The 25,516-nt window shown below is 54.2% G+C and overlaps 1 protein-coding gene across 1 annotated transcript in view; it reads right to left on the bottom strand.

The window, feature by feature from the left end:
• Positions 1 to 2,319: 2,319 nt before the first annotated feature.
• Positions 2,320 to 25,516, bottom strand: part of LBX1 (ladybird homeobox 1) — a 43,174-nt gene continuing 19,977 nt past the window's right edge. Inside the window, exons 1-2 of the mRNA XM_080402457.1 lie at positions 4,192 to 25,516; positions 2,320 to 3,875 (exon numbers count right to left, since the gene is read on the bottom strand). The exon at positions 4,192 to 25,516 is cut by the window's right edge and continues 19,977 nt beyond it. Of these exons, the coding sequence (XP_080258583.1) occupies positions 3,376 to 3,875; positions 4,192 to 4,516 (825 nt within the window). The 5' untranslated portion in view covers positions 4,517 to 25,516 and the 3' untranslated portion in view covers positions 2,320 to 3,375. The remainder of the gene's footprint in view (positions 3,876 to 4,191) is intronic.

Raw genomic sequence — 25,516 nt, 5'->3', positions numbered from 1 at the left:
GCGGGCAGGGGGGAGTCCGGTGCGGGCCCTGCCCGCCGCCCGAAGCGCGGCCCCGCAGCAGCGCGCCGAGCCGGCGGGGCAAGGCTGCGGCTGGGTCAGCCCCGAAGGGCCCGATTCAGCGCTGTGACCGCGTCCCTGCTTCTGCTGCGGGGGGGGGGAAAAACCACAACGAAACAAAACAGAGAGAGAGAAGAGCAATTAAAAATGAGGGTGACAAAAAGCCAGTTCCGGACTGTATCTAAAATTCGAGGGAGAGCAAACCCCGAGCAATAAATCTACGCAGCTAGGTAATCCCAGGAAACGGCGCGTTTCAAAATGCATGGCATTGGAGGGGCACAAGCCGGCGCTTCATTTTTAAGCTAAAAAAATTAAATAATGAAACCCTTTTGTTTTTCAATATGCAAATTAAATAACCAAAATCCCAGCTATTTGGAAATGAGGGCGAGCCAAATTAACACGCTGCAAATCTTCGAGAGGAGGCTTTATTTACTAACCCGCCCCAGCCACGTGTGGTAAACTTCTGCGGGTGCAAGGCGGCCCGGCATCTCTCCTCTTTGCACACAGAAGTCAATAGATCAGAAATCCAAATTAACTCCCAGCCTATTTTCCATACACCCAGCCACCTTTTTTTTTTTTTTAATTTCTTGGTTATATTGAATTGTGGTGTTTGCAGCCTCATTAAATCCATTCCAAGACAAAAGAATAAAAGACTGGGGGGAGGGAGGGGACAGGAGAGGAGGGGGAAGAGGAGAGGGAATGGGGGGGGGGGGGGGGGGAAGAACAGATAAAGAAAACAAATAAAGCCCTTTAACTAGATCTTCACATAAATGTCACAGTTTCTCAGCATTTACGATTTGCCTGTTTAGCATAAAAACACTTAAGGACAAGATTGAAGGCTTTCCGAGAGATCTGGACAGAAGTCAAAGCTATCACTCAGAGGTAAAAAAAAAAAAAAAACAAACAAAACCCCAAAACAAACAACTAAAAAAAAAGAGAGGATGGCGGGGTGGGGGCTGGAGGTGGCGGAAAACAAGTGCTCTTCCAAATAATGCTAAAGAAAAGTGAATTTCATTGTAATTCATAGGCTTGTTCCAAATACCAAGAGAGAAAGAGAGAAGAATAGAAGCGCACAGATGCCCCGACGAAGGGAGAACAGCTCTGCTCCCATTGTTGTGGAGTTAAACAGTGGAAGGGAGGGTTAACCTAATCCATCAAATTGTCTGGAAATTGTGAAGAAAATTCAAAAACCATATGGTCTCCAAGCGCTCGCCTTCTCTCTGCTGCGGAGGGGCACGCTTGTTTCAGCATGGCGAACCGCAGGAGGCTGTATATGCTCCATTGTCGCTTGTCACTTCAGAGAAGAGGGCTCATTTGTCCCCAGTTTTCATGCTTTACGCTAAAAATTACAACCCCATCCATTCTCAAAGAGGAGAAAGATTTATTTAGCCTCGGAGAAACTGGACCAAAAAAAAAAAAAATCCAACCCACAAACCAACCCTGTCTTATCTGGACACTTTTCCGCCGATCTCTGCCACTGTATACCAGATTTGTCTTTCTCACATAAATTTTGCAAAGAATAGAGAGAAACACACGTTGCTCGACTCCAAAGGCAGGTCACGCTGCCAAGAGAAAACACATTCAGCAGAGCCTTAATTTTGGCGGAGAGAAAAAGAAGGGAAAAAAAAAAAAAAAGGAAAGAAAAGGAGGGGGTGAGAGAAAAAAAGGAAAGGGAGGAAATGAAACATTTTGCATCCTCGTATCGCCACAGCAGCGCTTTTGCCCGGGAGCGGGAGGTCCGGCCCGCCGGGCGGAGGGCAGCTCCCCCCCGTTCCCACATCCCGCTCCTTTTGTCCGAGGCGGTGATAACTCCTTACCCTCTGCTTGGATCTGTATTTTCTTTCTTTTACTCCCCCTCACCCATTCCACCCCCGCCTTTCCTCTCTAATTCCGGGCTGGAAGTGCCCCGCTGGAGGCGGGAGCGGTGGTGCGGGTGGGGGGTGCCGGTGGCCCCGCTCCCGCCGCTGCCGCGCATCCCCCGCGCCCGGGCAGCGCTCCCGCACCGCCCGCCTTAGCGATCCGCCGGGCTCTCCCCCTGCGAACGTCCACCTGGCATTAACCTTTTTTTTTTAAAAAAAAAAAACAACCAACCTAAATAAAGTTCTTGCTTGTGTGCTCCTTCCCTGTCACTTTCCTCACAGATCCTGCGGTTAAAGTAACTTTAAATGCAACTGGGATGGGAGATCCCTGGGTGCGGGGGAAGCCTGTCGTAGCCTCGGACCAGCAGAGCGTTTTTTCGTTCACAAAGAAGGACGTTAAAAGTATATTAAAATGGTAAAGATTTTATTGTATCGGAAAAAAGAGCTATCTGTACAATTCTAAGAGACAGTAAATAAAGCGACATTGTCCCTATCGGAACTTAAATAGCAGGCCTTTTAAAATTTGTACAATTCAAACAAAAACAGGTCTTAAATCTGTACATTTCTTTTAATTTATAGTGTAATATTTAAATGCTTTGATCTTGGGATTTGTCCTTTTTTATTTCCGTAGCATGCAAAAATTCTAAAAAGAGTAAAAAATAATTCTAGGATTTTTTTTATTTTCTTTTTTTTTGTTACCACCTTCATATCAAAAATACGAAAGGCAGCTTTTCAATAAAAGCACAACAATAGCAGAAAATGGTAAAAATAGCTTTTAATTGGTAAAATGAGGCAGAAATTGCATTGGAGACAAACCTCTATGCTCTAGGAAAAAAAGAAAGTATATATTTTTCAACTTGCATTATAACCCATCCCCAAGTTCCCAAGATTGCGAAAGAAAAAAAGTATTTTTAAAAGGAAAAAAAAATACTTCGTGCACATCTGAAACATGCAAGGAAAGGAAAGTGGCTAATTTTTGCTGTTGCCGTTTTAAGTCTAACTTAAATCTTCTCTAAAGTGGTTCGTTTCGGAAGTCTTTGAAAACAACTGCCTACCCAAACATCTGTTGGAAGCCGAGTTTATTCCAAGGTTACGCGTCTCCCTCATAGATAAAATAACCGTCATTGATAGCTATTAAAAAAAATAATCAAAACCTCAAAAAGAAGGGGGAAGGAAAAAAAATCCAATATATACGTTTAAATATTTATACAGAAGCCGTCCGTAATTGCACCATTCCGAAGATGTGACAGGCGGAGGGATATCGAGTCTACCCTAAATTAATTTTTTTGTGTGTGTGTGTGTGGTGGGTTTCTATTGCTTATTGCTCCGAGCGAGGGGCAGCAGCCGCCTCGCCGCGCTGCCGGGGCCGGGATGCGGGCCGGGGGTACCGGTTTGGAGCTGTCGGGGTGGGGGGTGGGGGAAAGGGACGGGGAGGGGGTGGGGGGCCGCCGGCCGCCCCTCAGTCATCCACGTCGATCTCCACGTCCTCCTCCTCCTCCTCCTCCTCCTCGCTGTCCCGGCGGCTGCGGGGCCGCTCCGTGGGGGGCGAGGCGGGGCGGGGCGGCGGCGGGGCGCCGGGCTCCCGGGCGGCGGCGGGGGGCGGCGGCGAGGACCCGGGCCGCGCCTTGCCCCTTCCCTCGGCGCTGGGCTCCAGCTCGGCCAAGGCCACGATGTCCACGGCGGGGTTGGGGCCCAGCTTTTTGGCCGATTCCACGTCGGCCTTCATCTCCTCCAGGTCTCGCTTGAGCTTGGCGCGGCGGTTCTGGAACCAGGTGATGACCTGGGCGTTGGTGAGCCCCAGCTGCTGGGCGATCTGGTCCCGGTCCGCCGGTGACAGGTATTTTTGGTAGAGGAACCGCTTCTCCAGCTCGTAGATCTGGTGGTTGGTGAAGGCCGTCCGCGACTTTCGACGCTTCTTCGGCGTTTGCCGCTGCCCGAAGATCGTCATCCCGTCCCTGCCTGCCGACGAGCCGCCAGATTGTCGCCGCTTTCCCCACGTCCCCCGTCCCCACGCCCCAGCCCCCAGCCCCCCCGCCCCTGCCTCGTCGGTGTCGGGGGAGAGCGGGGCAGAGCCGCTGCTCCTGCACCCCGAGGGCCGCGGGGGGAGGATGCCGCCGGGTACCGGCCGCCCAGGGACCCCCCCATCCCACCCTGTGCGGCACCCCGGGAGATGGGGGGGGGGCGGGGAGGGGGGGGGGGGGCAGGAAAACAAGGCCGTGGGGAGGAGCGGGGCACCCACCAGCGGGAGGATCCCCCCACTCTGCGAGGGGCTTACCTTCGGCCGCCTGCAGCACGCTGACTTCCAGCCCCTTGAAGGTCTTGCTGGCCAGCTCTTCCAGGGCGCAGAGGGGCGAGGTCTGGGAGAGCAGCGCCCGGCCGGAGAGGGGCAGCCCGGCTGGGGGGTGCTTCTCGGCGGCGGAGAGGAGGTGGGCCGTTCCGCAGAGGGTGTAACTCCTCCGCACCGAAGGCTTGTTGAGGATGTCCTCGATGCTGAAGGGGGTGAGGGGCTTGTTGGAGTTGGCCGGCGGTGGGAGGTGATCCAAGGGGCTCCGCCGCCGTTCTTCCCCCGAGGAGGGCTTGGGTTCTTCTTTGGAAGTCATGGTGGGGCCGGGCCGCGCGGGGCTGCCTTCCCCACCCGCGACGGGGATGCGCTGCCGCGGGGAGAAGCCCCCGGCGGGACCGCGAGGTGACGGCGGCGGAGACAGCGAGCAAAAGTTGAAGTCCACCTCCAACTCCGGCGGAGGAGCCCCGGGTCCTCCCGGGGAAAGCCACGTCGAGCGGCGGGCAGGGCGGGCAGGGCGGCGGGCTGAGGCCGGGAGCGGAGCTGCCGTCGGTCCCTCGCCGGGAGGTGGTCCTGCTGCACCTCTTGTCCCAGGGTTTTGGGTCGGGGATTTCCCCCCCCCTTCTCTCTCTTCCTCCTCAGTCTCCGTTCGCTCGCTCTCTCCTCTCTCTTCCTCTTCCCAGCTGCTATTTTAAGAAACACCCCAAATCGCAGCACTTTTCCTACCCTCCCCCCCCCCCAAGCGAATACTCCCCCAAAAAATAATTAAAAAAAAGAAGGAAAAAAGAAAAAAATTAAAAAGCAGACTTCGGAGAGGGGGAGAGCAGCCCTCGCACCGAGACCTCGGACCAGGGGGAAAGAGGCGAGAAGAGACGGGGTAATTGACTATTGCTAACAAGTTATTGTTGATTGGGAGGTAATCAATTATCTTCAATGACACTTTTCGCCCTCTCTCGCTCTCTCTCTCGCTCTCTCTCTCTCTGTCCAATGCAGGCTTTTGCAAGTTCGGAGACCCATTAATTAGGAGGCGGTATGGAGGTGGAGCCCAGTTGAATTATAATGCTGAATGCACTTGTCATATTCTGGCCCTGCTATTTGTTTGGACATATATATTTTTAAATTACATTACAAACCAGCCTTTATTGCATCAGGATAATACAGTATAGTGAAAAATAATAATAAGCGAAAACAAAACAAACCGAAAAATATCCGGCGGTATCTTTTTTATTCTTCCTTCCCCCCGAGATTTTTTTTTCTTCTATTTCTCCCTCCTGTTAATTTCGGCTACTAGTTTATTTAAAATGTCTCTCTCCGGCTTTATCCAGAGCCGTTTGATTTTTTTAATGAGGGGAAGAAGGTGAGAGCCTGGTTCCAGGTAAGGCAGACCTTTCCTTTCCAATAAAATACGATGGTTTCCGCCGAATTTGTCGTGCTCCTCTTTCCCAGCGCCCTGTGCCGGAGCGGGCTGCGGGGGCCGGGGCGGGGGCAGCCCGGCGGCCGGGCAGGACCCCCCCGGGAGGGTGCCGGTACCGGGAGTGCCCGCGGAGGGGCTGTGCGGCGGGGCGCGGGCAGGGATTGCTGCCGGGATGTCGGCGGCTTCTTCGCCTTCGTAGGCGCCGGGGGCGGCGGGTGATGCCGGCCGGGGGCAGCGCGAGGAGAAGGGGCAGGCTGCGGCCGCGCTCCGCCGCCCCGCACAGGCTGTGTCGGGGCCGGGGAGGGCCGGTTTCCAGCCCGAGGCCTTTTCCTGCGAGCCTACGGACGGCTCTGAGGGGGGGGAGCAGCGGCGGCGGGGCTTGCTGTGCCCCCCGCCCTCGGGGGACAACTGGCCCGGCCCGGCGCGGCTGTCCGTGGGGGCCAAAACTGCTCCTTATTATTATTTTCACTCGGGCCGCCCGCCCGCTTCTGCCTCGCCGCTCCGCAGCGCCGGAGACAAAGCCTGGGGCCGGGGGTAAGCGCCTGGCCCCCTCCCTGGGCGGGGAGCGCCCCGCGGGGCGCGGGGCCGCGGACCCGGGCCGGGGCTGGACGGGGCGGGCGGCGGCCGCCGGGCGCATCGCGGGGCAGCGGGGCGGGAGGAGAGGCCGGGGCCGGATCCGGCTCTAACTTTTCCTCCTCACCTTGACGGGCAGGAGGAGGACGGCTGGCAGCTCCCAGGCCGCTAGGTACCAAACAAGCACAAAAGAAGCAAATGGCTCCTCTCCTTAAAGCGCCCTCTTCCCATTTTTTTATAGCTCTCTGGGAGTCTCTTTATGCAGTGACCTATTTTTAAAGGCCTATATTGGGTTATTCATCATATCAAATACTGCGAGGAGCTGGGGGGGAGCTGGTCGGGGGGAGCGAATTACACTGATTCTAAATCGCCCAGCTTCTTTGCTTTGCTAGGTGGATTATTTGCTTCGCTTTGCTTGGGTTTTATGAAGTGATTTAAACATATTTTAACCAATTAGAGACTTTCCTCCTCTCCCTTGTGTCCCCTCGCATTATTTTCCAGCGTGGCGTTTTATGTCAGGATCCGGGTTTTATTGAGAACTCAGCCGGGGATGCTGGTGTTATAATTACAGAAATAAGATTAAAAAAAAAAAAAAAAAGAAATAAAAAAGGGCGGGGGGAGAGAGAAAGAAAAATAGTCTCGTTCCTGGGTGAGAGTTCGGGCGGGCTGGCGACGTTAGGGATGTGCCGAGGCGCCACCGGCTCCAGGCTGCAGCCCGGCCCGTCTCCCCCGCGCAGCGGAGACCTGGGGCGCAACTTGCGCCCGCACCCCGAGCGCAGCCCGCTCCGCTCAGGGCAGGGGCAGACCTGACTGCGCTAGACATATTGAAGCCCCTCAAACCGTTCCGGATCCCCGGCTGTCCCTCCGGCCCGCATCTCCCCTGCCCTGCCTGCGCGGGGGGACAGGGCTTTAGCACCCCGCTTTTTTTTGGCTCCCTTGTCGGGGCAGAGCCCGCGGAGGCGGGCAGAAGCCTCAGGACGGGCTCCTCGCCACGGGGGGACCCTTATTCGTTTGCCTCGGCCGCTGCTGGCAGGGGATAGCCGGGTTCATGCTCTGCATGAGTAGCTCAGCCCGGTGGCTCCAGGCCTGCCGCCTGCCCTTGTGGCCAGTGTCCCCCCCAAATAAGCACCTCATTGAGAGAAGGTGTGGCTGAGAGGGAAGGGAACAGGTTCCGATCCCCCTCCCCGACCCCCCCGGCGCTCTCTGGCTGTCCCGGCGGGGTCCGACCGACCCCTCTCCGCGGTGCTCCCGGCTGCTCGGTGGCGCCTGTCATGGGTTTGGTTTTGTTTTCCCTGCGCTCACTTTGCCTTTGCAACGGCTGCAACTCGCTCCTCGCAAACGACTCCCTCTCTGCCCTCCGGGGGTGGCCAAAAATCAGAGGAGGAGCAGGCTGGGTTGCCCCCGCCCCGACTGAGGGGAAGAGCTCAGCATCCCCCCTCAGCACCCTTCGAAATTTAATTATTTTGGGTTTTTTGTTTGTTTTGTTTTGGTTTTTTTTGGCAGCCCGCTTGGCACCCAGCCCCGAATTAGGGACCTTCCGTGTCCCGCGGCAGGTCCCATCGCATCTCCTGGTCCTCGGAGGGTTCCGGGGAGCAAGGGGGCCCCGGGGACAGCCGGGTGCCTCGTCTGGCCGCTGCCACGGAACTTCGCATCCCACCGGACTCTCTTGCCCGTCACGCCGGGAGGCAGCTGCGGGTCGTGACTCCCGGTTTTGGGGTCGTTTGGGGAAAAACACCCTCATCCGCAGCGCTTCAACCGCGCCCCCCCCCCCCCCCCGCTCTGAGCGGGGACCTGGCACTGATCCCCTCCTGGTGCAGGCAGGAAAAGTTTGGGTCGGGTCCCCGGCCGAGAGGCAGGGAGGGGAGCAGGGCTGGAGGGACCGGCGGCCCCGGCTGTACCCGGGGATGGATGAGCCCCCCCCAGAGCCGTCAGGGAAGTGTCGCTCCACGCTCTTGCCCTTCACCGGGGAAGAAAAGCAAGCGAAGCAGCGGCCTTTCCTCCTCCACGAAGCAGAAAACTACCGCTGAATCTGAAACTACTCAGGGGGTAACAAAAAATCCCTCTGGCTACGAGTAGCATCTTTGGAGGCGTCTCCCCTTGCCTCCCCCCTCGCCGTGTTCGGGGGTGCCGGCGTGGCTGCCCCCGCCCCGGGAGCCGTCCGGCACGGCAGGCAGGCAGGGCGCGCCGGGGCTGCCCGCTTTGGCTGTGCGCGGCCCACTTTTGTCCAGGAAAATGTCACAGGAATATAATTAAAGCAGGCGGCATAAATCATTCAAGTGTTGATCACCAAAGTAACTGCGTACAAATGACACCTCCTTTCCCAGCATAGCTGAGCCGTGCATGGCTCCCAGTTATGACTGCCTAGTTTAAGTGGTCTAAACGCGTTACCGCTCCCTGTTAGCAGCGCGGAGAGGAGCAAACCCCCGTGCTCTCTAGCTGATAGCGAGAGGTCCTGGCACAGCATCCCGCACGGGGCCGGGGGGGCGAGTCGGGAACCTGGGAAATAACTATTATTTTTGTCTTTAAGCACCCCCCAAGTTTGGGGCTGCGAGGGCCGAGAGGCGGAGAGAGCCCGGTGGGACCCGCCGTGGAGCCCGGAGGAGGGAGCCCGCCGCGGTCCCTGTCCCAGCTCTCTCTTGCAAAACTGCCGGTAAAATGTACCCACAGGTGTCCCTTGTCCCCGCCGGGCACTGCTCGTCGTCGCTCCCCTTGGAAAACAACCGCCCCCGGCTGGGCGCCCGCCAGCTCCCGGCTTTGCTGGGGAGGGGGCGTCGGGGGTCCGGGGGGCACAGCGGAGCCGGAGGGAAGCTCCCCGACCGAGCCCATCTCTGGAGGTCGTTTTTCCGCTATTCCCCCCTTCTTCCTCCCCTCGCAACCAGCTCCCTGCGGGGGAAAAAGCTCCGTTGCACCAAAAATAAACCTGATCCAAGTGCCCGCACCCGGCCGGGGAGCTGAGGCCAGGGGCAGCGCGCCCGGCCCGGCCCGGCTGGAGCGCACCGGCCCCGCCAAGCCCTGGCCTTTCCCGGCGGAGAAACGCGGAGAAGCCGCCGCTCCCTCGGGGGTCTCCGCAGCGGGGATGGGACTTGCGCGGGGCCGGGCAGGGATGGAATCGGCCACTCCAGAAGCCCTGCCCGAAGCGGGGTACGGGGAGCTCTGCCCCTCGGGCGGGCGGGCCGGGCAGCGCCCGCCTCTCCGCCTTTCCCCGGGGCTTTTTCGTTTGCAAACGAACTCCCGGGGCGACCCAGCGGCGTCGGGGCCGGCGGAGCTGCAGTGTGCGGGAAACCCCTGGCCGCACCCGGGGCCGGCTGGTTTCCCCCGCAAAAGCCCCCGGGGAGCGGGGTTGGGCACGGCGGTGCCCAGGCCGCCCCCCGCCCCCCTGCCGCAGGGAGCGGAGCGAGGGATGAACCCAAACGGGAGCGAACCCCCGGGCCGCTGTAAGCCGGGATGCTCCGGCGGGGTGCAAGGAAAATAGGGGAGCCCGCCTCCGCCGCAACCCTTGTAAAGCACAAATTAAAAGTAACTCCCCGGGTGGATTGACTCCTCCGGCCGCCTCATCGCCTTGAGCGGGGCCGCGTGGAGCGCTTCCCACGGCGGGGGACAACCACGGGGGTGCCCCTAATCCCAAATGTTGGGGGCCGGCACATACCCTCTCCTCCTCAGCACGGTCGGGGTCCCTCCGAACAGCCACGTCTGGTGGGCTTTTGGCGTTGCCCCGGGATTTGGGGGGGGGCTGGAGAGCTGCTTTGCGCTGCGGGCCCCCCAGCCAGACCCCGGTTTCCCCCCGGGGGGTGGGACAGGGTCCTCCTGCAGCCGTCGCAGGGGTTCCCGAGTGAGAAAGGCGCATACGAACATTTGAACTTATTTTTATTCTTTTAGAGTCCAGTATTTTAATTTCTAGTCCAAGAAACCCAGTTGGATGCAGGCTCCCCGGGAAGAACAGCCGGGAAGTGCTCGTCCCGGCTCCAGGCAAGGCGACAACCTGATTTTTACTACTACTACTACTACTACTATTATTATTATTAAAAAAATTTAAATACTCTGATAAATGCAATCTGCAGGGCAGGGAGGTGGGTCGGAGCCGGCCGAGGGCATTTCAGGCCTCCCGGCCTTGCCAGTCTCTGTGGGCGGCAGAGATTTAGCAGCTCTCGGGCCGTCCCTGCCCCGTCCCAGCCCGGGAGAGCCGAGGCAGGCGGGCAGGGCCGGCAGAGGGGCTCAGCGCAGACCCGACCCTCTGCGCACCCCCTGGCTGCTCCCTGGGTCACGTTCGTTTTGGGATGGAGCGCAGCCACAGCCTTCTCTCTCCAGTCCCCCTTGGCTCAAGGGAGGAGGCTGGAGGGGGGAGCCGGTGCTCCGCAGGCGCGGAGCTCGCCCCGAGACCAGCGGATGGGCGCAGGGCAGGCGGGGGCAGGCAGCACCCAGTCCGCGCAGCTGCCCCCGCAGGCGGCTGGAAATAGCGCGCAGCGCTGGTTTGCACTGTCACCTCCGGGCCCCGCGGGGCTGGGCTGGGGGTGTCGAGTGCCTGGGTGATGCCCATCTCGGCCCAGGCCCAGGGGCTCTCTCGGTTCCCCGAGGAGAGAAGCGAGGCGGGGCTGCCCGCGGGACGCCCCCCTGCCCCGACACTCCACTCTGGGCTCGAGGCCCGACAAAACTTTGTTGGACGGGGCGGGGGTTGGGGGTGAGCGACGCTACAGTCACCCAGGGCTGTGACAGCCGAGCGGTGCTGGCTCCTCCGAGACCTGTAATATCTTTGCCGCTCCCGGCACGCGTGAATAATTCACCAGGCTGCCAAATGCAAGTAACGTTTGTGGCAGCTATGAAGGAGCCAGGGAGGCGAGGGCTCATTTTTGGGGGGCAGGAGGAGGTGTGGGGAATCAATTGAAACTTAATAAAGGGAGTGGGGGGGAGAATGGCGGAAATAAGCCAGGCAACTTCTTCTAATAACAACTTGGTGTTAATAATTCAGGAGCAGTCATTGGATTATAGCACAATATCCGAAGTACGTGTTGCCGGCACAGTGCGGGTGGATAATGTAATCGGAGCTCATTTTGCCTTCCAATAAATTACAGCAGCAAAAGTTTCCTGTTAAAGCAGTTATTTGTATTTCTTTTCTGAAGGTGATTCCCCTCCCTCCTCCCCTTCCAACAACTGCAGTAAGAAAATTAATTAAAAACTACTATTTCCACCCTTTGCAAAAGCAGCACTGAGATGTGAAACCAGAGTCTGACTGTGATCTCTTTCAACTTTGAGCGCCGTGAGGCTGCTTCTTCCTACCTCTCACTTCTTTCTTTCAGTACCCCTGTTCTTCCATCCCTTCAGTTTTGCATCCTACCCCATCTGACCTTGCGGGATCTCTCAAGCTCAGAGAAGTGCTGCTGGAAAGAAAGGTGCCCTTAAAATCCATCCCTTCATGTTAAGGCTTGCTGTGTTTGTTCCTCTTGTCCCTCTCAGGTCCTGTTATAAAGGGGCAGCAGCTAGACGTAGGGTCAAACAGCAGTTCACTTGCCTTTCAACTCACAGGTGAGGTGAGTTTGCAAGGTGCCAGATGCCTTTTGTTCTTTTCCTTCCAAACTACAGCATCACTTAGCAGCAGACACATCCTCCCAGACCAAGCCAGGGTATTGCAGCTTTCCTCTTCTCTATTCCTGTTTCTCTCACCAAAGTCCAGGCTATACTCTTGCACGCTTGTGGCCTCCATCCATGGCAGGCGTTCACAAGATGATTCTCAAACCTCTCCCAGACCCTGCTGCTGGACACAGGGCTCCCCTGCACCGCTCTCCAGTGCCAAGCTGCTCTTTGCATCCTGCCTTGGGCCTGTCTCAGACCTGCCTTGAAAAGTGACCTTTCCCTAACAGCTTGGCCCTGGCCAGCAGACACCTCTGTTTATTTTATTCTGCTTTCTGCCCCAGGAACCTTAGACACATTCCTTGGATGGTCTTGGATCAGACATGGCTCTTTTTATGGGTACTTTTTAGCATCCTGTAATGGTGGCTGGCATTTCCCTTCCTGCGTAATAGCTGCTGTCAGCTTACAGCATTTCTGTACCGATCGCTGTCGGATCAGGCTGTCTCCCTGTCTCCAGCACTGCATGGCAGTACGATGGAGAGAGAGAGAAGAGCTTCCTACAGGAGGCTGGGGTGAAAAAAGATCTTTCCTGTTAGGCATTTCCCTAATTCCCTCTCTTCAGGAAATGGTTCAGACTCTGAGGTTAAATATCAGGACAAAAATGCCTTATCTTCAGTGATTCCACCTCTGAGCATCCTGGTCCACCTCCCTTCTCTGTTTTGTTTTGTTTCTGACATCTTGTGATGCCAAATTCCCACGTTCTCTTGCCTGGCACCCAGGGCTCTTTTCCAGCTGATGTATGATCGCTTGTGATGGTGGAACTCTCCTGCCTGGGCTTTTTTCCTGGGCACTGAGTAAAGCATGTGTAGCGAACAGCCTCAAGGTTTCTCCCATTTTTCTGCTTGAAATCTCCTCGGGGTCTATTTAGTTCTGCTGCTTTTTACAGGTGTGGAAAGCGGGTCTTTGCTAATGCCAAGTAAGCAGCAACACGTGGGTCTGGATTCTGCTCGCACATGACAAAACCAGTCAGGTTCTCTGCATCTGCCATCAGTAGTGTTACAACTTAATAAGAACCTACCAGCGTTCCTGGGTAAGGGGTGAGCAAGGCCTGGAAAGGGGGGTATCAACGCCACAAACAGCAGCAGCAGCAGCAGTAATGCGGCCTGGGGCGCGCAAAGGGGCCGGCCGGAGCGGGCATCCCTCGCCCTCGGGAAAGGCTGCGGCTGGCTGGGCAGGCCGGCGGCGAGCCAGGATGCCAGCCTTGCGGGCCAGGTAGGAGCGGCAGGGGGGTCCCCGGGGGTCCCGGGCATGGCCGCTAGGGGGAGGGCGCCGAACGCGCCGGCCGCGCAGCCGCTGCCCCGCCGCGCTCCGGGCGAGGGGTCCCCGGGGCTCACTGCTCCCCGACGGGGGACAGCAGCTGTGGAGGGGCTAGTTCGGCCTGAGCCAAGCCACAGGATAACTTTGCAGGAGCGGCCCCTCGCCTGAGCTTTAAAACCTGTGATTTTCTGCTTGGAAAGCTGTGTACCTGCAGCTGCTTGTAGTCTCAGCAAAGAAACGGTGTTAAAAGTCTCTTGTGCCCTGCAAACCTCCCGCCAAACTCCAGATGGTCCCTTATTATAGCTACCGAGCGTCCAAGAGCCTCGGAGTACATGGGCTCCAGGACAGGGTAGAAAAGCGACTCCAGTTTCCCAAGGTTAAAGACTCGTTAACTGGTAATGCAAGGCAAAAATGATGGAAGGTATGGTTTTTTGAGATGTATACAGATCCGTAAATGGTGACCTCATTACATACAGGGGATGCAGGCAGAGGGTAAAGAGGAGTGAAGTCCATCAGTGGGAGAAGGAGCACCCACGCACCCTGTGGCTACAGAGCAGTTGCAATGCCGCGGGTGCACGGCTGCTTCTGCTCTTTGCCCTTTTGCCCTGTGCATGTGTGCAATCTGCGGACCCACTGGCTCAGCATTGCGGAGCTGGGCACGTAGTGCTGCAGGAACATGACCTTTTGCTCTGGAGATGGCAAGAGCTTTGTGCTGGCAGCAGAACAACATACCCAGTACAAATAGAATCACTCTGATAATAAATCACCATCCATAATAAGAAGACATCGTTAATAATAAGTCATACAGAGGCCTCTTGAGACCAGCATACAACTTACTGTAAAAATAGATAGGAAACATGGTGTGATCATTACAAGCAAGATAACAAATAAAAGAGAAAATGACTTTTATAGGCATTTAGCTCTTTTTTTCCTTCCCCCTGCTTCCAGCCAGTTCTGTTATCAGTCAGGATGGCTGTGATTTAAGCTTGGTCACAAACCCAGGCTGGATTTTGCAGATGCGAAGCCCTGGGTTCACAGCACCTGTGAGCTGGCTAGATTGTTACCTGCAGAGGAGCTGCCTGGCAAAAATCCTTCCCTCTGCTCACAGTGTGATCCCTTAGTTATCCTGATTTCTCCAAAGGTCCTTGATACAGGCAAGTCCTCCCTGGTTACGACATACAGGAGCCAGCTGAGGTCTTGCCCATAGATGTCAGCTTTTTCTCTGCCTTCTCGGTTGGCAGGGTTTGTTGCCCGGCTCCCATGGTTTTGTGTCGGCTCAGCTGACAGGGTGACTGGACTTCAGAAACTGGAGAATAGCGAGGGGCAAACACATGGCAAAACCTGAGATTTGAAACTAATGAATTTTTCACATTGGGAACTTGCCAGATCTGTGGATGTTTTCACACATAAACTGGGCTGGCATCGGAAGACTTGTGCAAATTGCTCTGTGCGCAGAAGCTGGCGGAGTCTGACACATTTAAGGACAAATTTGCAAGTTGTGCCTTGCACCGTTTTGTCAGCCCTGAAACAGATCTGCTTGGGATGTCAGTGCTGCTTTCTTGCAGCAAAGGGGAAAGAGGTTAGGGCTGTTCAAATCTTTCTTGGTTTCTCCCCTTGTTTGCGTTTGCCAGGCAAACAATAGCAGATGTTATATAGTCAGTTCAGTTCGCTACTAGTCCCATTATGTTCTATTTATGTTTCACTTTATTGTTTTTTTTTTTTTATTTTCCTATTATTGTTTCACTCTGGGGGAGGCAGAGGATATAATATATTCATCTTTATTATACAAAATCTGTGTGAAGCATTTAATAAAATGCTGTTTCCACACAGCTAGGAATATTACTGTTAGCTATTCTTAAGTTAATGCTCCTATTAAAAAATGTTTGATGGCTGCAGTGACTGGAACTTGTGTGGACAAAAAGCATACGCACCACTAAATAAGGCACTCATGGCAATTCAGAGATTTCCTGATGCCTCGTGGAAAACTTCTGTTTAGCCAGATTTCTGCTTACTTAGCATATTTCCAGCATTGTTCCTCCCCGGTTTTATTATTAGTTATATTTGAATGGAAAATAAGTTTTGCATTTTCTCCCCAAAACTTTCCCTTGGTATTGGAGGGATCAAATCTGGCCCCCATCCCCAAGTGTCTTTCCCAGGTGGGAGTTTCAGTAGAGGTAGATGCAAAGGTGACTGGGGCAAGAAACTGATAGGAATGCAGTCACAATTTCTGTCTGAACCAGGACTTGCTAGTGTCAAGTCCATGATGCTCTCTTGCCCCAAAGCTGCTGATTCAGTCCTAAAAATGCCTGCATGAGGTAAGCTGGGCTTGTTCTGCTTAACAAGCTTGTGGATGGGGGCAGCGAGTTTATACTTGCTCATGGAGATGGAGCAGGGCAGCATCTGAGACCTGCATGCCACGGGCACCTGGCTGTGCCACGAATGGGAGTGGTTCTCCATGGACCAGGAGCACAGGAGATGGTGTTGCTTCTGGGGGTTCTGAGGGGAGCATGCAAAACAGTGGTGAAAAGTCAACATTATTGCATCAGGTGAGAGGAGATGAATGATGGAAAGAATCTATTCCTGAGAAACAAAAAGATATTTTCAGATGAAGGTCTTTCCCTAATTGATAACTTTCCAGGAAAGACACAGACTTCCACACCCAGCACAACACTGACCCAGAGCTGCTGATGTGTTCGGTTTTAGACCCAGAGCTCAGTCAAACACACAGCTTAACACCATGCTTTGCCCTGGCACAGGCAGGGGTATGGCATGCAGATCTAGGTTCACGAACCCTCTCAGAACCAGAGGCTTTATCCCTGCCTGTCTCCTTTGAAGAGCAACGAGGCAGTTCAGTGACGTGAGCGCTACATGTTTGCAGGAGCGCTAATGGCAGTCAGCCTGGCACTGATCTATACTGTCACCCTATACAAGAGGCTGAGGAAGGCCATATCATGTCTAACAAAGGTCTGCCTAAACCTGGATCCTGACTCTGCTGCTGGCTGGTGATGGATGTCCTGAGAGTGCAAAGACCCAATTATGTAGTATATTATTATCACTATAGTGTTGCACTATATTATTATAATACAAACATTAGCAAGTATATGGCATGTTTCCCTGGGATACTTTCCCAGCCCCTGGAAGTTTGTGGTTCAGAGTCCTGAGCTAGGAGTGATACCTTTGTGTTTTATAGCCCCAGATAGATTGCTCTTCCATGAACGTGTCTAACCACTTGTTCAACCCATATAATCTTTTGGCATCTGCGATATCCCGGGGCAATAAGTTTCATGGCTGATCTACAAGCTATGCAGATAAGATCTTCCTTTCATTTGTTATGAATCTGTCACCTGATAACTCCATGTCCGCTTGCACTTGTTCAGGAAGAGGCAACGCACAGTTAATCCCTGCTCACCCACTCCTCAGCCTGTCTGACAGCACAGACATCCGTAGTCCTTGGTAAAGCTTGTCAGCCTGGAAACACGCAGCTGACTGTGGAAGAGGTGCATCTCTTATCATCCAGGACTGGGCAGCTGATGGAGAAGACCAAGGAAAACCAAGATGCACCTCAGAGAGAGAATGGCATTCATGGTGTGGTGGGCAGTGGGGAGGTCTGTGGTGTCCCAGGTTGGGCAAACACCTGGGGAAGGTGTTGGGTCACCAGGATGAACTAGGGAAGATGCCTGGCTGGTGCATGTGGTTGACTGGTGTATGAGGAAAGATGGCTGTGAACATGAAAGGTTGGCTACTGGGGCTGCAGTGGTGGAACAGAAACAGTGGGGCAGGGAGCTCATCCCAGCTCACCAAAAGCTCCAAAGTTTCCTGAGGGTAAAGTAGGCCAGGAACTTGAGGCTCGCACATACTTTCTTGGAATGGACCTAAGTCAGGCATCGATGCATTGAACAAAGGTGGAGAGCATCCTCTGGCAGCACCCTGGGCAGCGTTGCCAGCATAATAGACCGTCCTTAGTCTGGCCCCGTCATGTGCTGCAATGGTCTGGGTTTGCTCCTTTGCCCACCCAGATTTTTTGTGTCTTTGTATAGCCCACATTCTCAGGGCCAGGAGGGCTTTGCAGATGTGAAAGGAAACATCCAAGGAATTTGGATGCAGATGAAACATCCAAGGGACTTTTGGGCCCTGCTATGAAACCGTCCTCCCTTGGGAATGGTAAGGGTTGTAGCAGAAGTGTAAGGACAAGCATCCTCAGCCTCCACAGGGTTTTTCTTGGTCTCTCTAAACAAGGCACCCTGTCTGTCGCATAGCGAGAGGAGCTGGGGGAGGATATGCCTGCTGTCACAGCAGTCATTTCATGACATTGCATTCTCCAGACAAGAGCACCTGTGAGACAGAGAGAGCTCGGTAAGCTCCAGAAAGTGGAAATGTTTTACAAAAGCACTGTAAACATCTGCTGAGAGGTACCTGGGAACGTGACTATGAGAGAGAATGAGGAGGTGCAGTGGGGAGGGAGAACAGGTCTTTGAAACAGGTTCAACCCCCCAGCCCTGTGGGGGTGATGTGAAAGGCTTGATGGCACTGTGGGGAACACCAACCCTGCCAGGCTGGGGAGGAAGCCCCTGGAGAGACTTCCTGAGGCTTTTTCAATGTGGTAAGAGTGAGGAAAGAGCCAGATTTACTTGAAATACTTCATTTTAATTGCAGAAGGCTGCCTGCAGTCTCCCTGCCGCCTCGCTGGGATGCGTTTCTGTCTCAGTCATATGTTTGCAACTTGTGGACTGGTGAATGGTGCCAGTGATGTGCAGGGACTGAAATATCCTTGATGCAGATGTATCCCTCTAAACAGTTCTCGAGCACTTAAACCTTAGGGCTGCCCATTGCCTGGCTGGGCAGACTCCTTGGGTCATCCAGTCTTATTGAGTCACTGGATTTTTGCAAATTTTTAATGTTTCACTCAAAACCTTGAGGGCAGTTCAGCTTGCATATTGGAGTTTTCTCACCTGAGCTTTGTGGTGACAGAGGTACCTTTGAAGATGAGCAGATGTTGTGGTGGACAAACCACCCAGGGCAAGAGACAAGGATAAAACAGACTTTTTTTTTTTTTTTTTTTTTTTCATTTGTTTAAGCATTCTCTCATGAACCTGCTTCCCAGTTTTTTTGGCTGCTTGGTGTTGACAGCACTGAAATGGAGCATGGGTTTCCTGCCAGGATCCACAATTCTAGTGATTTTCCAAAATCCCTCAGCCTCCAGAAGCCATTAAACAAAATCACTTTCTTCCCTGCAACCTCCCATTACAGTTCCTGATCTGATGATCTGCACTGCTGTAATGCGCAACCCTCGAGGCTGTATCCTGAGGGGCACCTCCCAAATCTCGGGTGTATGCTGAGAACCTCGCAAATGAACCATAGGCTCAGCTGTCAACTGCCTTTGGCTGTATCTGCTCCCACGGTTCTTCAGCCTTGCAGGTTCACTGGCAGGAGGTGAGGGGCACAGGGAAATTTCATCTCTGATGGTCTGTCTATCCTTCTCTCTCGATATAAACCTGTATTTGAGAAAGAAGGACAAAGCTGTATTTCAAGTGCTCCCTGTTGCTGAAGAGTGAACTATGGTGGGAGCAAATCTTGGTGCCCTGGAGGCAGAAATGCCCATGTGGTTTGGAGAGATGCTTAGGGAAGGTGTGGTGCAACTATGTAACCCCATTCTGGATCTGGAAGAGCTAGTGGAACCCATGTGCTTATCCAGCCCTTCACGCAGTAAGGATAAATCGGTCCTATTGGGATTTGTGAGAAACAGTACCTTCCCCAGCAAGCGAGCAGTGATCTGCAATTGCTTCAGATGGTGAGGAGCCTGAGAAGCAGAGAGGTAACGATGCTGCTTTCCCTCTTGTGCTCTTTCCCCTGCTCTTGGTTGTCTTGAAGGCTCTTATGTTAAAAGCTCCTCCTGGCTGTAATCTCCCAGCTCATTTTCCCATGACCCACACTGGATAATCTTTCTCCATGACTCACCTCCTTGTACCCCAGATCTTAAACCACAACCCTGAGTTAGCCCAACTCAGCCATCTCTACACTACCATATTCCCTTCTATCAGCCCAAAAGCTGCCCAGAAACCAGAGGCAAATCTCCCTTGTGAGGCCTGGGGTGGGAGCTGCCTCAGCCCTGTCCATACTTGTCTCCTGGTGTGGGCTGTACTGGGAGAGGCCATCTTCCCACTGCAAGGTTCTTCCTTCCCTTGGACCCCCAGCTGTGGTGCCTTGGGGTCCCCCATGGAGTAGGGCCCATGTGCCCAGGCCCCACGGGTACCTGGGCTCAGAGGAGGGATGTTGCACTGTCTGTGGGGCCATGAAGAGCAGGAACCATGGCAGTGGGGGACAGTCCCCACCCCACGCAGAAATAACACTGTGGGGTGTGGAGACAGATGAGGGGATCGGGCAGAACACCATGAGCAGGCAGAGCATCACAGACAGTGCCTTCCTGCTGCACTACCGAGTGGGAACAGCCTCCTCCCCATTCCTCAAAACTTCTCTCCCCCCACAGTGAACCTCCTTCCCTTCCCCTCCCTGTGCCAGCGCCTGGGAACAGCCGTTTGGGCCGATGCACGTTTGCTGAGCCCCGGCTGCTCGCTGTCTCTCCCACCATTTGCTCCGGGGATGGGTTGCGGCGCCGTGCTCTGCTGTCTGCCTCGATGGCTTTTTAATCCTGTTTCCCTGGTTTCACATGGCAGCAGCCCACGTTTGCCTGTGCAAAGCCTTCCTCTGGATTGCTGGCAGCCGTGCTTCCAAACCCAGCTTGCCGTTTTCCCCAGAGTGGCGGGATTGATTGGCTCCAGCCGGAATGGGCATGGCTCTCCACTGCTTGGACTGAAATGCAACCATCTGTTACACCTCTAGTTAAAAGTACATAAAGTTGAGCATTTGCGTGTAGACAATACCACCCCTGATACGCTTTCCACCGCACATCCCTCTCACGCTTTGGCAGGATCTTGCACCGCGATGGGCCCAGTACAGGCAAAACCGGCACTTTAGCTCTGCTGGAACCAAGCAGCGTGGAGACAGTGGGGGCATAAATCAGTCTTTCCTTTTTTTGCTGCAGCCGGCCGCTGTCGATTTTGCAGTGTGCTGTGCCCCAGGCTAAACCCTGGAGGATCTGCTCCTGCCACCCCCTCCCCAGTAGGCTGAAGCCCTCCCTGTGCTGGCGGCCAGGCTGCCCCATGCCTGCTGTGCCACTGATGCTGGTGGAGATGGCAGTGCATCGCTGCATCTCAGTCAGATGTTCCCATCGAGCGAAGGCACCGAGGATAAAAAGGCAGCAGAGACGCGGGAAGATGGGAGCAGCATATGAGAGAGAGTCTGGAGGGTGGGAGTGTGGAGGCGAGTGTGGCAGATGCATCACCCGTGTGGCCCTGCACCTGCGAAGGCTGGACCTCACCCCTGCCCGCTCACCGCCCCACGCTGCCAGACCGGGCTAGTGCTGCTCATTTGCTGCTGAAACCTCCCCACCCGGCAGGCAGGGAAAGGCAGGGCAGCGGGGGGAGAACACAGCTAAGTCCCTCCCTGCCCCTGAAAGCACTGAGCACAGCAAGACCCTGCCACGGCTATAAGGAGATTTCCATAGGCAGATGAATTCTGGCTTCTGCACTATTGCCTCCCAGCTCCCACTCTTCCCCAGCTTTGTGACTCCCCTTCCCTGAATGCTCCGCAGACACTGCTGGGGGAGATGGCTGTTTGCCACGCTGCACCCCAGCAGCAGCTGCTTGTAATCTGCCCATCCTGTCTCCACCTCCCTTCTGTGGCTTTCCATGTCCACCACCAAGTTCACGCTCAGAGATCCACAAAAGCACCTAGAAGCCTCTGACTGAGGCCCTGAACGGGCACAGCATCCAACCTACATTGGGTGGACGTGGGTGGGCAGGGAGAGCTCCAGCGCCTGCAGGCTTGGGCAAAGCCTGGGTGTGCAGGTTATTGCTTTTCCTGAGGCACCAGATATCCCAGCCCAAACCAGTCCCTGATATTCTTGCTTCTCTCCATGGAGGCTGTGGGCTGCATGCACAAGGCAAGGAGGCAGAGAAGAAATAGAGGCACAGGGTGGGAAGCAACCCTGCCAAGGCCAATGAGCAGATCAGAGGCAAGGAAAGGAATGACGTTCCTCTAGCCCATTTGTATCACTGTATAAATGTGCTCTTTGCTTGGCTGTTCACCTTCACCAAACTGCATGACTGAATTACTTGAATGGAGTAGCTCCTTTCGGAAAGAATTAGGACGGAAAGAACCCAAATCTCCCAGCCTGTCAAGGCTCACAAATGGGGTGCAGCATGTGACAAGGACTCTCAAAGTGCAGCAGCATTTTCCCATCACTGTCAGCTACTCTCTCTGGAAACGTTGGTCTCTTGGTGCTTTCGCTGGAGCCATAGCTTAGATGAAGCTAGAAGAACGTCCCCTTTGTGACATTAGTACAAGCGATGTCCCCAGGAGCTGATGGATATTGGGTAGCCAAGCCTTCTCCCAGGTCCCTCCTGGATTACAGAGGGACTGGTGGTGATGTATCACCCATCCCTGACCTTGTTCATCTTTGTGGAGCAGTGGAGGTGGTGGGAGAAGGGGAAGGCTAAACACACATCCTGGGAGCCAGGGTGGCTCTGAAAGCTGAGAGGAGAGCTGGGGGCTGGGGGAGAAGGAGAGACATTTGAGCTCGACACAGGGACAGCAGATGGATTGGAAGGAGCATAACCTTGTGGCAATGCATGCTCTGGTCCCTGCAGCTGGCATTAAGGGGCAATTATTTTCAGTGTAAAAACTCACTTTCTGACTGGAAAGAGAGCAATCTGATGACACCCCTAGGGTCTGCTGATGTCCATCTCCCTGCCATGGGAGAAGACAACAGCACAAGCCTTGAGCTTTGTTTATCCTTGATGTGTGATCACAGATCACTGTGCCTGAATTCCCTTCCAGACTCTCCGGAGTGCCGGCACATCCAGACCTGCCTAGGACGTGCTTATGCATGCTGAGCTTTGAGGGGTCAGCAGTGCGGTGCAGATGGGTGGGCACAGTTTTGCCATCCACCTCCTTCAAGAGCTCTAGGAAGTGGCATCTCCCTCTTTCAAACTATCCACACCAGAGGGGCTCAGGCCATGTGCCTGGGGTCAGAGCCAGCCCGGCTGGAGGGGGCTGAGGCAAGACCCTGCTACGGTGGGGGCTGGATCCCAGCCTGCCCTCCAGCCCCGGGTCTCTCTCACGTGTAAGAGCGTGCACGCCTGAGCTCTGCTTCGTTCGGAAAAGAAACTCCTTAAGGCCAGAGGGCTTCTCTGCCGTGAGGTGCACTGTGGCAAGACATCAGGGTGTGTGTCAGGCCTGCTTAGAGGTAGCAAGGCAAAGGTTGGGTGCTGCCCTTGCTGTGGGGCACTGGTCACCCATCTGCAGAGGCCACTACTGTGCACGATGCCCTGGTATGAGCCCCTCTTGCATACCAGCAGCACTTGATTCAAATCCGGCAGGCACTCCTCGCAGGATGGAGTCTCGGTTTTACAAATGCAGGCAGCATCAAAGTAACTGTTTCAGGAAAGGCATTTCCCTCTTGCAAGCTTGACACCTCCCTAGCAGGAGGACTATCTCCCAAGCGCTGTGGTGGACAGCCCTGGCATCCTGGCTCTGCCTGTGCCACAGCCTGGGGCATCAGGCATCAGGGCACTGTCAGTGCTGGGCTGTTTGTTGCCTCGCTGTGTTCCTCCACCTCTGCTCCCAGCTGCTGGCTGAGCTCAGGGTGTCTGCTCCCCTGGAAGGGGTCCAGCCCACTGAGGTGAGTTAACCCCTATCAGCTTGTGCCATCCATGTCTGGGTGTAAGTGACACCCCTCACTGTGCCAGGTCCTTGACCTGGGAGGAATTGCTTGTGCTGGCAGAGTGCTGCGGGCTGCACGGGCCACCCGACTGTGGGGGCAATCTGCTGCAGAGGGAGCCCACGGCACAGCCTGGTGCCAGGCAGGAGGAAATTCTTTGATCATCCCCCGCCGATGAGGCCACATGATACTTGCAAAGTCCACACAATACCCATGAGGTCCACATGATACTTGTGAGATCCACATGATCCACCTGCCCCATGAGAGATGGGCACTTCTGGGTGATGATGCTGGAGCAAAGCACCCTCCAAGCTAGCTACTTCCAGGGTGTGACATGGTCCTGACTTGGTCCCCTGTGCTGAGATCGATGCTCACTAGTACACCCCACCATGCCAGAGCATGTGAGCGTAATGCTGGTTTGGGTGAGCACCCTAACTCACATCAGGGCTGTTCTGGGAGTCTACACGCCACCCAGGATGGTAGGGAGAGGATCCGTGAAGGGGGAAAGGGGACAATAAAGAAGGGAGAAGACCCCCAAAAGGCACAGGGGGAAAATAACCAGAGCAGATGGCAAAGGAAAGGCAGAGAAGCAGGGGGAACAGGACAAAAGGAAAGATCAAGGTCCTGCCGTCAGTCAGCCCTTCAAAGGCGGGTGTAAAAGGATCTCATAAGGAGTGAAGACAGGTTATGCCAGCCCACAGCCTGGACAAAGGAGATGATGACAAGCAGCTATTTTAGCTGATGGCCTGCAGCCATCTTGCTGGGGGCAGTGGTGCACTCATCAACTCTCCTAAGCTACGCAAAATTCATCCTTGGATCAGGAGTTGTGTTGGAAAGCCAAGGTGGTGGGATGAAGATCTGGTCCCTGAGCAGTGCTGTGAATTAGCAGGGTGTCCAGAAGTGGGGCTATAGGGCACTGCCTCCTCTGTGGGGGTCACCTTTCAAACAAACGGTTTGATGAAGTTTTGCTGCTGGAGACTTCTCTGGCTGCTTTTGCGAGGACAGGAACATGAACTGCAGTGTCATGTCCTAGTATGGTGATCCCAGCAGGCAGCTGGGGGAGATGCTCCAGGAGCTGGGGTGCCCAGGACCCTGTGCTCAGCCACCGATGAATGTGGCTTACATAGGACTTCTGGTTTCTGAAGGGGCACCTTTGTCCTTTGATAAAACAAAATTAATCAGGTCCACAGTTTTGCTGAGACACAGAACTCACACCTGCTCATGAGGTGCCTTGGGAACTAGTACAGAGAAAAGATGCGTTTTCAACATACTTTAATTTTCGTTCTTTTTATATTTTCTGTGGTGTAATGAGGGCTGTGTGGGAGCTAGACACATTGGGAGCTGCTGGGCTGCCCTGCTGTGCTGCACAGCAGAGAGCTGTTGGGAACAGCAACCAGCAAATACCCGAGGAGTATCTTTTCTAAAATCTCTTCTTGTCTTTGAAGGATCAAGCGAAGATGGTGCATCTGTTAAAAGGATACAGACTCAATACACAAAACACCTGCTTAACTTAAAGCATAAGCATAAACTCCTTGAAAGCCAAAGAGATCTAAACACATGCTTGGAGTGAAGCCTGGCTGTCAGCATGCTTGTTGAATCGGGATGGAATCTGTTACATAAACATAAAAACTGGTTTGCAAACATGACTGCTTTAAATTCATCACCCAAATTCACATGTAGGCACCCTTATGGATATCCTCGTAGCCAGAGCGGAACTGCTGGGTCATAGGAAGCCGCCATTTATAGAAGCCAGACCCTAAGCCGTGCCAGGCGGGTGTGGAGCAAACCCAAGAATCTCACACATTATTTGAATTGAGACATCATTGACAGGGAGAAAAAAAAATCCCACCCAAAGCTTCTAAATCCACCAAGCTTTAAAACACCAGGAGGAAATGGCCAAGGGAATTACACCCAGGATGAACTTGGTCCTTCTGCTCTTTCAGCAGTGATCCCTGAGGCAATGTTGAGTCTAGTGTCTCCTCTGGCATTTTTATCCTATTTCATTCATTCTATTTATTCCTGATCCTGTTAAGTTTATCCTATTGATTCAAAGGCATTTTCATACTCCCTTATGGTCTCCTTTTGCATCACTTTCAGCTTTTAGGCAAACAGGGTGGGCTTTTTCTGTTCTGGGAAAAGCACAGTTAGCCCAGGAGCATGCTTCTCCTAAACTCCCCTCCCAGGTCTAGGAGACCGGGGTTTATTTATTTATCTTGGTTAGACAAATAACTTCATTTTCACGCAAAATAGGATGTGCTTCTGAATGCATACAGAAAAGGTCAAAGGGTTTTCACCATGCAAAGGGCAAAATCTGAGCCTGTTGAAGTGATGCTGATGCTGGTGCAGTTCAGAGAGCCATCCCTAAAGGCTGCAAAAATGCTGGGAAGTGGAGATTTACATACCTGCCAACCCACAGGTATGTTCAAACCTTCCACTGCAGAGGGGTCCCAGCGTTTCTGCTGCCTTCTGCTTTGCATTGCCTGCTGGTACAGATTTGGAAGTCAAATCTCTTGGAGATGTTTGATTTTACTTTTGCCTGTTTATAAGGACACTGTTGGTATTTAGATGGGTCTGCAGCTGAATGCTGAGCATCTCCAAGGCTCAGAGAGATGCTGTGGTATGGGGTTGGTCGTACAAACAATTTTGTTTTGCTGATGGCCAAGGAGGAAGGGTGG

This window comes from Falco punctatus (assembly GCF_963210335.1).
Source record: "Falco punctatus genome assembly, chromosome: 9".
NCBI classification, from domain to species: Eukaryota; Metazoa; Chordata; class Aves; order Falconiformes; family Falconidae; genus Falco; species Falco punctatus.
This window is presented reverse-complemented; position numbering and strand designations above follow the sequence as displayed.